Source organism: Dipodomys spectabilis, unplaced genomic scaffold, assembly GCF_019054845.1.
Source record: "Dipodomys spectabilis isolate Male_0828 unplaced genomic scaffold, ASM1905484v1 ptg000157l, whole genome shotgun sequence".
NCBI lineage: Eukaryota > Metazoa > Chordata > Mammalia > Rodentia > Heteromyidae > Dipodomys > Dipodomys spectabilis.
Window position 1 is genome coordinate 473,726 of NW_024870834.1, and position 12,559 is coordinate 486,284.

At 49.0% G+C, this 12,559-nt stretch overlaps 1 protein-coding gene across 2 annotated transcripts in view; it reads right to left on the bottom strand.

Annotated features, from left to right (window-relative positions):
- Nucleotides 1-12,559, bottom strand: part of Wdr25 (WD repeat domain 25) — a 128,287-nt gene that overhangs the window by 21,930 nt on the left and 93,798 nt on the right. For both annotated transcript variants that reach the window (XM_042692549.1, XM_042692550.1), the window contains one exon: nt 9,087-9,217. In XM_042692549.1, coding sequence (XP_042548483.1) covers nt 9,087-9,217 — 131 coding nt within the window. The remainder of the gene's footprint in view (nt 1-9,086; nt 9,218-12,559) is intronic.

Below are 12,559 nucleotides of genomic sequence, written 5' to 3' on the forward strand. Positions count from 1 at the left end.
GAAGGTCCAAGAGCTACAGGACAACTACAGAAGATGTGCTATATCCATCTGGTATGAGAATAAGAGAGTGAAGAGAGAAAGGAACAGAATATTTAAAGCAATGATAACAGAATTTTCCCCCAAATCAAGTCAAATAAAATCTGGACATCAGCCAGGGAGAAAAACACCTTACCTACAGAGGAGCAAAAACAAAACAAACAAACAAACAAAAAAGATTGCATACAATGTCTCAGAAGCTAGGCAAGGAAGAGAAGAGTGAATCAACACTAAGTTCAAAGTGCTAAGGGGAGGAAAAATTTCCACCCACCTAGAATTTTGTACCCTGAAAATTTTTTTCTTTCAGAATGTAAGAGAAGCCAGCCATGGTGACTCATACCCATAATCCTAGCTACTTGGGAGGCTGAGATCAGGAGGATCTCAGTTCAAGATTAGTTTGGGCAAAAAAGTTTGTGAGACCCCTCCCCATCTTAGCCAATGAAAAGCTGCATGTGAGGGCATGTGCCTATAGTCTCGGCTGAGCAGGAACCATAAATAGGAGAGTTGCCATCCACGGCGGTTCTGGGTGGGAAGAGCGCCTACTTGAAAAACAATGAAAGCAAAAAGGGTAGAGGGCATGGCTCAAGTGGTAGAACACCTGCAAGTACACAGCCCTGAGCTCAAACTGTAGTATGAGAGGGAGAGGGAGAGAGAGGAAGGGAGGGAGGGAGGGAGGGAGGGAGGGAGAGAGAGAGGGAGAGAGAGAGAGAGAGAGAGAGAGAGAGGGAGAGGGAGAGGGAGAGGGAGAGGGGGGGAGAGAGGGAGAGAGAGAGAGACAGAGGGAGAGGGAGAGGGAGAGGGGGGGAGAGAGAGAGAGAGAGAGAGAGAGAGAGAGAGAGGGAGAGGGAGAGGGAGAGAGAGGAAGGGAGGGAGGGAGGGAGGGAAGGAGGGAGGGAGGGAGGGAGAGAGAAAGAGAGAGAGAGAGAGGGAGAGGGAGAGGGAGAGGGAGGGGGGGGAGAGAGGGAGAGAGAGAGAGACAGAGGGAGAGGGAGAGAGGGGGGGGAGAGAGAGAGAGAGAGAGAGAGAGAGAGAGAGAGAGAGAGAGAGAGAGAGAGAGAGAAATAGCCTGCACAAAGTACATCAAAACAAAAAAATAAATTGGGCAGCAAGCCCATGATTTTCTGGACACTATTAGCAATGGAAGAGCTAAAATAAACTGTCAAGTAAAAGAATTGTGAATCAATATTTTAAATTTCAAAAATCCTCAAGGAGAGAGGTGTTAAGTGTAGCACAGAGCTTACTTAGTTCAGCGACATGAATGTATGACAGAAATTCGCAAACGGGAATGATATACACACCATATCCACACCACCATCACGGGCCCTAAGAATCTGCTTTTACATCTTCTGATCTCCCTTACTGCACATTCAAGGAGAAAGTGAGTCGTTGTAGGGTGATAATGAAAGTCACGGGGCACCCATCTATGTCTGGGCTGCCGGGGGCCCCACCGCTGGCGGCAGGGTCTTCTGACCCAGCCCCAAGTTAAGGAGTGCAGAGAGAAAGGCTAGGCTGCCGCAGGTCTCTGAGAACCAACTGTCTACTCCTTCGCAAGATGGGCATCCTGAGAGAGACTGAGGGGTGCGACAGCCAGCTGTGAGACAGCTGGGGAGGGAGGCGGTGAAGCCAAAGGACATGGGAAGTCCAGTGGTGGGCTTCTGCGCCCCCTCCCACAGACTGGGGTCCCAGGAAGGCATGGGCTGAGCAGCTGGATTCTGTGACCCCCATCTCCAAGACAATGCCTCTGTAGGGTGGGGGCCAGAAAGTGTTTTTGACATCAATGAATGTGATGCATTTCCTACCATAGGGAGGGGGGTGAATTTAGAATGAGACGGGTTCATGACAATCCACCCCTACACCAAGAGCAGGTCCTTCCAGAATCCAATTCCTGCTCTACCCAACAGGCCATCTTCACAGCTATGTTGTCTAGCCTGAGGGTTCAGGGCTATGGTTCCCCGAAGCAGAGCCCATCACTATCCTATCCATAGCCAGTGCCGACGGCAGGTACCAAGCAGAATAGGGCAGGCTGGGGTAGACATCAGGTTGTCCTGTCTGAGCCTCTCCAGGAACAGAGGACAAAGCTATCAATGGCAAGTCTTCATTTCCGTCAAAGAGTAGAGCTTCATAAATGTAAACAAGAGGGCCTACAAGGGGCTATGGCACCAAACCACCTGGGTCTAGAATCTTACTCCACTCCCTACTTGCTGCATGATTAAGGACTGTGACAGAAGCCTTCTGAACCCAGACTCCATATGGGGATAAGAGGTGCAAATGGTGTAGCCCACTCAGGACTGCTAGGAGATGAGCTCGAACGCACAGGGTGTGTGTTGGTGCCCACAGACTGCTGGCAGGGACTTAAGAGGTAGCCCTGGGCTTCATTCCACCTTTATCTGGCAGGAAGACAAGGAATGCCCCTATGTCCCATGAGTACCCTCCCCGGCCCTCCTCTCTGGCCCCTTTGCTTTCCTAGTCCTATTTACATAAAAGGTTTGGTTTGCAATAAAGCTCTGTCAGAACTGCAGAAAGCATAGAGTCCAAATAAAAAGGCATTTTAATATAAAACAGATGAAAGTGACAAATGGAGTGTAATCAAAACCTCATTAGGGCCAATAAGCTACCTGCCTACAATGCCACAGAAACTGATGGCACTCTGAACCAAGTGGGCGAGGCATGTCCTTCAGATAGCTACTAGGGGAGGGGGAAACACCACAAGGGTACTCTTACCACCTGGACAGAAACCCTGAAAAACCTGTAGGGGTCTCATCTGAACACCCGCATGGTGGTCCCCTCCTTCTGGCTCTACACTAGAATCTGTGACCACCCCCAGATGGGGCAGGGTCACTCAGTACGGGTCAGCATTGCTGCCGCCCAGGGAACAACCTTCACCAGACACCCCCAACCCCATTAAGGGTGTCAGGAGCAGTTGATGAGTTGTGGTTCAGCTTCCACTTCAACTGGGTGGGTTCACTGCTTAAGATTTTTTTTCATTGGTCTTGATTAGAGCTACTAGTCATTCTTGCAAGTTTTTCTCCCCCAGGACCTGCTGTGTGCCTGACACTGTGCTAGGTGCAACCAAAGCAAATCCACATTTGTGGAGAAGTCACAATCTAGGCGACCCTCCTGCTTCAGTGGATGGAGGGTGCACCCAGGCCCAGCACCAGCCAGCTGCTGTCCTTGTAGCCAGCTGCCTACCTTGTGGTAGGCCACCTGCCCCCAGGGCATCTGGGACAAAGCTTCAGAAAGTCTGAAGTCAAGATATCCCTTTAAACACTTGGAAGGGGGCGGGGGGAGAAGAAGAAGAAAGAATGAAAGGATGTAGAACAAGCATGAAATATTGATGATTCGTGTCAAAGCAACACTAGGGCCTGCTGAACAAAAGTGAGTCAGCCTGTCAGAGCTGATCTGATTACGAGAATCCCAGGCAGGTGGGAACTGGAGTTTCAGAAGACCAACCCAGAGCCCGCAGGAGTGAATATAGCAAGTTTGGGTATGTCCCAGCTGTCTCTCTCCAGGGTAGAGGGGGAGGTAGGCATCAAAAGAACCCTCAGTCCCCTGCTGCCCAGTGTCAACCCCATACACAAAAAAGGGAGAGGAACTGGGCCAGCGTCCTGGGCTCCCGGAGCCACGTGCCCTATTTTTCCCCCAAGCTGCTCCAGTTTCCAGTGCTCAGCCTTGCCTTCTCTGAGGGGTAATGTGCTGAAGCTGGCATTCCACAGCTCTGTCTTGCAAAAGGGTGATTTGCTAAGCATGCAACTGCACATTTAAATCTTTATACGGCTTCCTTAACAAATCTGATTCATGATACAAGTTAAAAGTTGCTTTTATTACTTAGTCTAATCCCTTTGGCTCAAATCACACAGTGATCTTACAGTGCACTTAAAGGTGACTGCCAAGGACATTTCCCACAGGGCTGGGGCGGGGAGGGGTCCCTTGGAGAGTCAAGTCCATGTCTCAGACTTCTCTGTCAACTCCACAGCTCCTATGCCATGTCAGGCACAGATCTGGGGCACTGCCAGACTAGAAAGGAAACAGGCTAGCACTCTGTCATCCACTAAACACCAGGAGCTCAAAAGCCCAGCCTTGTCTGAGAAGGGCAGCCCCTGGCTCACTCCGTGCCTCCCTGGATCTCCCAGGTCTCCTGCCCCAGGCCACACTTCTGGATGACCAGCTGCAGACTATAGCTGGGCTTCACATCCACTGGAAGATAGGCCCACCCTCTGTGGAGATCCTAGCATGGCCACAGGCCCAGAAGCCATGGCAGGGGACAGATAGAGACTCCTACAGGCCCCATTACAATGGGAGGGACAGATGCCCATCAGCTCATGCCAGGTATCCTGAGTACCTGCTTGGACCGAGTGTGAGATGCAGGAACGGAGATGACTGGACTTAGAGGTCTCCAAGCAAGGCAGCTATAGACAAGCACATGCAGGAGGTGTCAGGAGCGACTGCTATTCCTGGATGGTGCAGGCCCATGGAAATGAAGGCCAAGGCGCCCACATGAGGAGCAAGAGCTCCCATGTGCAGATCTCTGTGCTGTAGCTTCTCATAGTGTGGCCCACTGCATCTTGCTACTGCATCTTCCTGCTAGGAATGTAGGATCTCTGGAATTGCTGAACAGTCTGCACACTAAGGAGACGCCACACGTGCTTCCACATGGTAAAGCACTGCTAGAGAGATGACCTCTGCTCTACCACTGGGAAGACTGCCTTAGAGCATGGTTTCCTCCTACCTTTGTTGTTGTAGTTGTTTGCCTCAGGTCACCAGCTGAGTGAGCAGTACAGAAAGGATATGAACCCAGGCCACTGGTCCTGGAAGCCCAGCTCCCAGATCCATGAAGGTCAAATCACATACAGCCATGTATGAGAAGGCTACTGGAAGGAGGTAGAGTCAGGAAGTGCAGTACCAGCAGCACTGGACCAGCTTAGCTTAGCTGGCTCATGCAGAACACATCTGCTAATGCTGGAAATGAAGTCAGGCACTTTGTGGGATGAGATGTGGGCCAATCATCCAACCAAGGCAGAGAGATCAGCCAAGAAAAGAAGGAAGGGGAGCCAAACAGCCCATTTGCTGTAATGAATAGGGCTGGACTGGAGAAGTCTGGAATCCCAACATTTATCATTTTGCTAAGTTTAAGGAATCATAAAATCCAATGTCTGAAATATAGCTTCAAAGTTACCAGTTTCAACTATTCATCAGACCCTGTGCCCTGAAATGCCAGCCAGAGGCTTCTTGGTCTCTGCTGCAGTCTCCAGCAGTGGCCTCATGACCCTCAGCCCTGTCCATGGATATCTATTCTTGCCTTCAGCATGTTGGCTCATTTTGACTGGGCAACTTGAGTTCTTAGACTGGAGCAGAACAAAGTAGATCCCCAACGTAAGAAAAGTGAAATGTACAAAAATGTTTCTTAGAATAGAATATATAATAAACTGTGGTAGTTTGCTTGCAGCTTATACCAAGAGAAATGCCAAATACACTCCTAGTGGAAGACTAGTCCTCCACCACTGGGAAAAGATACTCTCTGATCATACGGTTGCTACATAGCCATATGGACCAGTGGGTGTAAATGGGTACTCACCTTGTCAGCCAGCTCGGAGGATCACTCCTGACACTCAGCACGGTGACAAGGGCCAGCCAGGTTCTAAGCATTTTAGGCTTTGCTGGCCATGTGGTCTTAACTCTTGCCACTATAATAGGAAAGTAGCCACAGATGGCACATAAATGAATATGGATGTGTTCCAATAAAACTTTATCTATAAGAATAAGTGACAAGCTGGATTTAGCTCTGGGCTACAATTTGCTGTCCCCTGATCTCTCTGCTTACATAGAATCATTTTAAATGGAAAAAAAAATCCTACATGCCCAACAAAGGGAGATGGTTCAATAGGTTAAAGCATTTATTCAGCTGATTCCTTCTCTCCACAGAAACCCATCAGGCACCTGCCACACACTATTCTGAGTACTGAAGCTGAGGCAGAGGGCAAATCAGAAGGGACTATCACTGACAATTTTACAAAAGTTTGTAATAACAAGCAGAACACTTATAACCTATGTGAAAAGCAAAACTCAAAATCATGTACAAAAATAGAACTTAACAGTGTTTTTGCAGAGAGAGAGAGAGAGAGAGAGAGAGAGAGAGAGAGAGAGAACAAAATCCTCCAGAGGAAAGAGCATGAAAGAAAAATATCAAAGCATCACTAATGTTTACTGACTGAACTACCCCTCCTTTCTTTCCCTGAATTTCCAAGTTCTGTCACATGATTATGTAGTGCTTTTATAAGTAAGATTCCTCCACAGTGGTCACAGGGAGAAGCTTGCCTCGATTGCAAGCTGAGGTCTGTGTCCTGCCTCTGAGTGTGGTGCCACTGTGGCTTCTGACAGGATAGTTGGAAAAGGCCAGCTGCTTAGGCCTACACTGGAGCTTCAGCACCATGGACAGAGCTCTGCACACCTCAGAGCCCAGCGGCTCTCAAGTGAGCAGGCTCCAGGCTAACAGGAGCCCTGGAGGGAGGCAGCCTGGGCCTTCCCTCCCTGGGCTTTGGGGAGAGTCCATCGTGGATAGCACAGTCAGGAAGAAGAGTGGTTCCCCGAGAGCCTGCCTGATGCAAACAGAACAACAACTCCCCCCCCCCAACTACACCCCATGACCCAGCGGGGGAGGACTGTTGGTAAAAAGGAAGTAAAAACAAATACTGTGTGGATCCCTTTACCCACATTATTAGCTTGGGAGAGACTGGCAAACATGCCAATAGCAGGCGCAGCAACATCTGCTTCTAATTGCTTCTCCACAGCACTTGCACAGCTTGTCAGCTGGTGTCTGCCCTAGGAGAAAATCTGATATTTTTAACAAACTCTTAAATCAGATGGCGTCCAGGGTGAGTAATTTCTTATATGTGAGGTCTTCGGGGCTTAAAACACGGAGTGAAACCTTTAGGGGTATGGGCTGTCAGGACAGCTGGGCGATCAGTTCAAGGATGAGGTGTTTCCGATTCGCCCAACACACTCAAACATGAACTTCCCTTTATCATTTATTTATGTCCTAAATATAAACTTTTCCAGCGTTTAAAAAAATTTTTTTTCCTAGAGTCCACTGGCTTATTGAGTAGCTTTTCTCTCTTTTCCAAATATTTTTGTAAAAGGCTCTTTTGCAACCGAAAACTGAGGTGGTTTTAGAGTATGGGTCTATGCTGCCACTTACAAATGCCTTAAGCAAGACTTTACCATGGACAAAACTTCCCACTGTTTTTAAAGCAAGGCCTCTGCTCTTAGATCCTCCTGAGAAGCTTACAGCCCTTACACACCTGCAGGGACCTTTCCAAAGAGGCCACCCCAACCATGGTGGCAGGTCTGGAATCCAGACCCTAGAGGCTGTGCCTCATCCTCCCCAGCTGACCCTGTGGAACTGTTTCTGTTCAGCAGAGCCTGTGTGAAGGCTCCACCTGACTAGGATGGAGCCAAGATGCCCGCAAAGTGGAACCTTCTGGCACTGCAGGTCCCAGATGATGGAGACACTGTCTGACATTTCTCTAATCAGCTTCAACATGGGAGCTATGGCAGGAGTCATGAGGCTCTCTCCTTCAGCCTTGGGCAGTGCTTCTCAAAGCCCCAAAACCACCTGCTGGAGTGGAGCCCCCAGAGGCAGGCAGTCTGTTCCCCCTCCTCTTGTCTCACTCACCTGCATCTCTGCCTCTCCATCACCTCTGGGCCACTAACACCACCATATAGCCTGTCCTCAGCTCTGCCCACCCCCACCTCGTCACAAGCCTCCCATGGCTCCCACCCTAACCCAAGCTCAGGCCCCATCCGCTTCTCAGAGCCCAGGCTCGGCCAAGCCCAGGGCATCAATGGTTCCCCAATCTGCACTCTCTGCATGGGTCTTCCTTCTTCACTCATGATTTGTGAGTGTCAGCTACTGCAACACACAGACAAAAACTCTCATTTCTGGGAGCCCACAGTTGAGTGGAAGGAGTAGGGCAAATAAATGAACATGGAAAATCCCACAGCATGCCAAATGATGATAAAAGTGGACGTCACTGGTGTATGCCAGGGGCGGTGGCTAGGAAAGGCCTCACGTGAGAGGCAGCATAAGAGCGAAGTCCTATAGGAGGGACGGCATGGGTTCTGCACAGAAAACTGGGAAAAGAGCATTCCAGGCAGAAGCAGGACCAGTGCAAGGGCCCTGACGCAGGGACATGCAGGTGTGTTCTAGGAAAGGCAAATAGTCCACTGGGGCTGAAGGGAGATCACTTAGGCCTTGTGGACCACTGCAGGGCCACTGGCTTTTACTGTGACTGAGACAGGAACCAGAAAGTCTTACTGACACATCCAACTCAGATCACTCGGCTGCTGTGTTGAGGAAGACTGTAAAGGGTAAAGGAAAAAGACTGAAGAGGAAAACTACTATCCCAGCAAGAGAGACAATGGAAGCTTAGGCCAGAGCTATGGCAGGGGACATGGGACAGGAGGGGGGAAGAGGATTTGCTAAGCTGTGGGGTGGGACAGGAAGGGCTGGGCACGATTACTGATCATGTTTTGAGCCTGACCAACTATGAGGAGTTGCCGTGTACTGCATGGGGAAGGCAGCGGGAGCTGCAGGACGCAGCAGAGGGTGAGAGGAGATCCCAGCTGGTTTTGAAGCTCTGGAGGGAACAGCTTGTCCATGAGGAGCCCCCTCCCCTGCACGCCCCTCTATTCCCTCAGGGTGTAGGGGCACATGCAGGCATGCACACATGTGCACACAGAGCAACCCCATGCAGCAGAGTTGCTGCACACATGAATTATTTACATCATCTGGAAGCTTCTGCAGGCAGTAGGTGTTCAACAAATATCTTTAGCAATATGCCCCATCAAACATTATAACGTCTTAATAGCCTAATGACTCGAGAATGTTCTTCCAAAACAGCTAAAAACTATGCTTAGCACTGATTAAATATTAAATAGAAAGTGGTCCTCAATACAAGTGTTAACCCATCCCCTGCTGCTCAGTTCTGCGCCCCAGCACAAGGGCACCACCTTGCTGGTCTGGGGGACAGGCCAGCCAGGGAGAAGGACGTTACCTTGCTGGTTCTTATATCCCAAGCTTTGATTTCGGAGCTGAAGCCTCCACATAAAAAAATGTTGGGGTCTTTTGGATGAAATTTCAAGGTAGTGATTCTAAAGTCACTGCGACCACTAAATAACTGGGTTCCTACAATACAAGAAGAGAAGAAGAGAGAATTAGAAGGTATTTAGATCATCAAATAAGTATCTTAAAAGGTAAAGTGTCACCTTGCATAGAGTGCACAGCCAGGGGACACTGCTTACCCGGGCCCCATACTGAGTGATAGAAACTGTGGAAACACAATAGGGGTGATGGTAACATTCATCTTCATGTTTTGACCAGCCCAACAGGGACTAGCTGGATTTCCCCTCTCTGGGGGCCACGCCAGGTGTCTGGGCCACTGAATGCCTCTTGGCCTGTGCTCTGTAAGCAGTCCACATTATAGTATCTCATTTAATCACACAAGGACTCCTCCCCTCCAAGCCCACTTCCCAGCTGGGAACGACAGTGCTCAAGGATTAAAATTTGCCTCCCAGGCTGCACACTTAATACAGAGACTACTTATCTGCAGGTCTAAAGGCAAAACGCAGACTGGCTCCCAGGAGCTATTTTTCAGGGCCAGCCATCTTGCAAGCAAGCTCTTAGAATAATGGGTAAAGGGTTTTTAACAGAGGTGAGGAAGCCTGATAGTGTGGATGGTGACAATGACTCTCGGAGCAGCCCCGACGAGAGACTGGACACGGGGCCTGGACCACTGAGATTCTCAATGGCTCTACAGGACTCGAAACAGTTCTGGTCATCGCCAAATCCATCAGAAACGGTTCTCAAGTCCTCATGGGTGCTGTAGAAAATGTCTGAGAGTGTACCCATGCTGGTGTGGAAATGGTGCTGTCACTATAATTGTGTGATTGTTGCTCCTGCAGGGTAAATCAAAGGCAGTATCACCTTGCTGCCCAAGCCTGCCACCGAGTCCCCCGGCATTGACTGTGCTTGAGCCTGCGTCCAGAAACTGATCCAACCGCAGGGAGAGGTGTTCTCACACAGTGCTGCCAGATGTGTTCCCCAGGGACAAGGCTCGCAAACCAGGCATGGCACCTGGCATGGCCACACCAGCCAGCAATGGGGCAGAGGGGGGAAAGCGTCCCTTAGACGATGCAAAGAAAACTGTGGCTGCTGTCAGCTACAGCGGTGGCAGTGGCAGTGTAGAGACACAGGAAGCTGGTGGCCAATGAAACTCATGAGCTCTCAGGCGCCATGGCCCTTCTGGGCCTCAGGAAGCAGTATTTGCTCATTTGATACAGAAGGCCCATCCCCAAAGGTTGTCTTGCTCTGTGTGCTGTGACCTCCACATCCTGAGCTCAGTGACTGGCCAGCTCACCCAGTAAAGAAATGAAAGTCATCCATCAGCGTTCACAAGAGTCACAGCAGACGCCACCCACGCGACAGCCTGGAGCCACAGCCTCCAACCTGTGTGACTGCGGGAAAACACTTGAGCACACATCACTGACACAAGCATATTGGTTTGTAAGCTATAGAATGTGCCAGCGTGCCAATATATTATAAACATTTTTGTGCCAGTACTGGGACTTGAACTCAGGGCAGGGTGCCCTCACTTAGCTTTTGCTACTCGAGGATGATGCTCTGCCACTTAAACTACATCTTCACTTACGTTTCTTGCTATTCAAGTCTCACAGACTTTCCTGCCCAGGATGGCTTCTAACCATGACCATCAGATTTTGGCCACCTAAGTAGCTAGGGTTATAGGCATGAGCCACTGGCACTCAGTTTTGTTTTTTTTTTTGGGTCCGGTCATGGGGCCTGAACTCTGGGCCTACGTGCTGTCCCTCAGCTCTTCAGCTCAAGGCTAGCGCTCTACCACTTGAGCCACAGCGCCACTTCCGGCTTTTTTCTTTTTGCTTATTTGGTGCTGAGGAATTGAACCCAGGGCCTCAGGCATGCAAGGCAAACGCTCTACCACTGAGCCAACTTCCCAGCCCCTGGCACCCAGTTTTGAACTTTTTTTTTTTTCCTGCCAGTCCTGGGGACTGAACTCAGGGCCTGGGCACTGTCCCTGAGCTTTTTCTGCTCAAGACTAGCTCTACTAGCTACTACTCTCAGAGTGCCACATCCAGCTTTTTCTGTGTATGTGGTACTGAGGAATTGAACCCAGGGCTTCATGCACGTTAGGCAAACACTCTACCCCTGTTCCCAGCCTATGAACATTTTTAAATACCAAAATAGAACAACTTAAAGGGTGGGACAAGGATAAAATAACCCATATTTTAAGATATACTTTAATATGCCATTTACTAAGGGCATCAACTGACTCCTTGAAATCATTAAAAACCATATGAATTATTACATTTTTAGTAACTACAACAGCAGTGAATACTCTTTCGTTTGCTTAAAAAGCAGGGACGTTTTTATGACCCAGTGTTTTGGAAGTGGTCTCACTGTAGGTCCATTTACCTGTGTGACTCAGCCCAGGCTCCCCCAGCCTGTGCCCTGGATGCAGACATTCCCCACCCCTCCCACCAGCGACACAGAAGTCTGAATACTTTATTAGTGAAGTCCATTTCCCCTAGCGTCAAATAATGGCTCCTGCAAGGAAGAGGAAGTGCTATTACTATATTCTTGTGTTCTTAATGAGCTGGAAGTGTGATAGCGTGTGTGCTTAGCATGCCTGAGGCCCTGGGTTCAACTGCCAGCCTCCTTTTCCCCTTCAAAAAAAGAAAAAAAAAACATGCTTTCAAAACATTCTTTCCATAGTCCTTTCGCTGTTGCTGTTGCTGTTGTTGTTGTTGTCATCATCATTGTCAGTCATGGGGCTTGAACTCTGGCACTGGGCACTGTGCCTCTGCTCCTCAGCTCACGGTTGGCGCCCTACCACTTGAACCACAGCACCACTTTCAGTTTTCTGATGGTTTATTGGAGATAAAAGTCTCCTGCCTGGGCTGGCTTTGAACTGTGCTCCTCAGATCTCCTCAGCCTTCTGGGTAGCTAGGATGACAGACATGAGCCACCAGTGCCCAGCATTTTTTTTTTCCTTTTAAGATAGAGTTTTATATACAGCCCAACATGGTCTAGAACTCTAGATCCTCCTGCTTTCATGCTGGGACTACATGAGTGCATCACCACCTAGCCATAGTATAATTTTTTTGAAAGCAGCCATTTCTTTCTGTGTTAATTCATCACCTTCACCCTGATGGATAATTAAGTGTGTGGATTTTTTTTCTCTAATCTTTTCTAAAATTGGCAGTCATGTCTTCACAAGAAATTTTGGAAATATGTGATTTTCTGTAAATGAGGTATTGCACCTCTTTAAACTGTACACACCCTTTAGCTATGCAGAAAGAGAGATGATACTGCCTGAGACTTGTGCTTGGATTGTAAGAGTATGAAATAGGAATTCATATGGACAAAGGCTGGAAAGAGAGCTATCAAAATGAAATGAGTGTCCTAGAGGTAGTAAGGTAACTTTTAAAATTA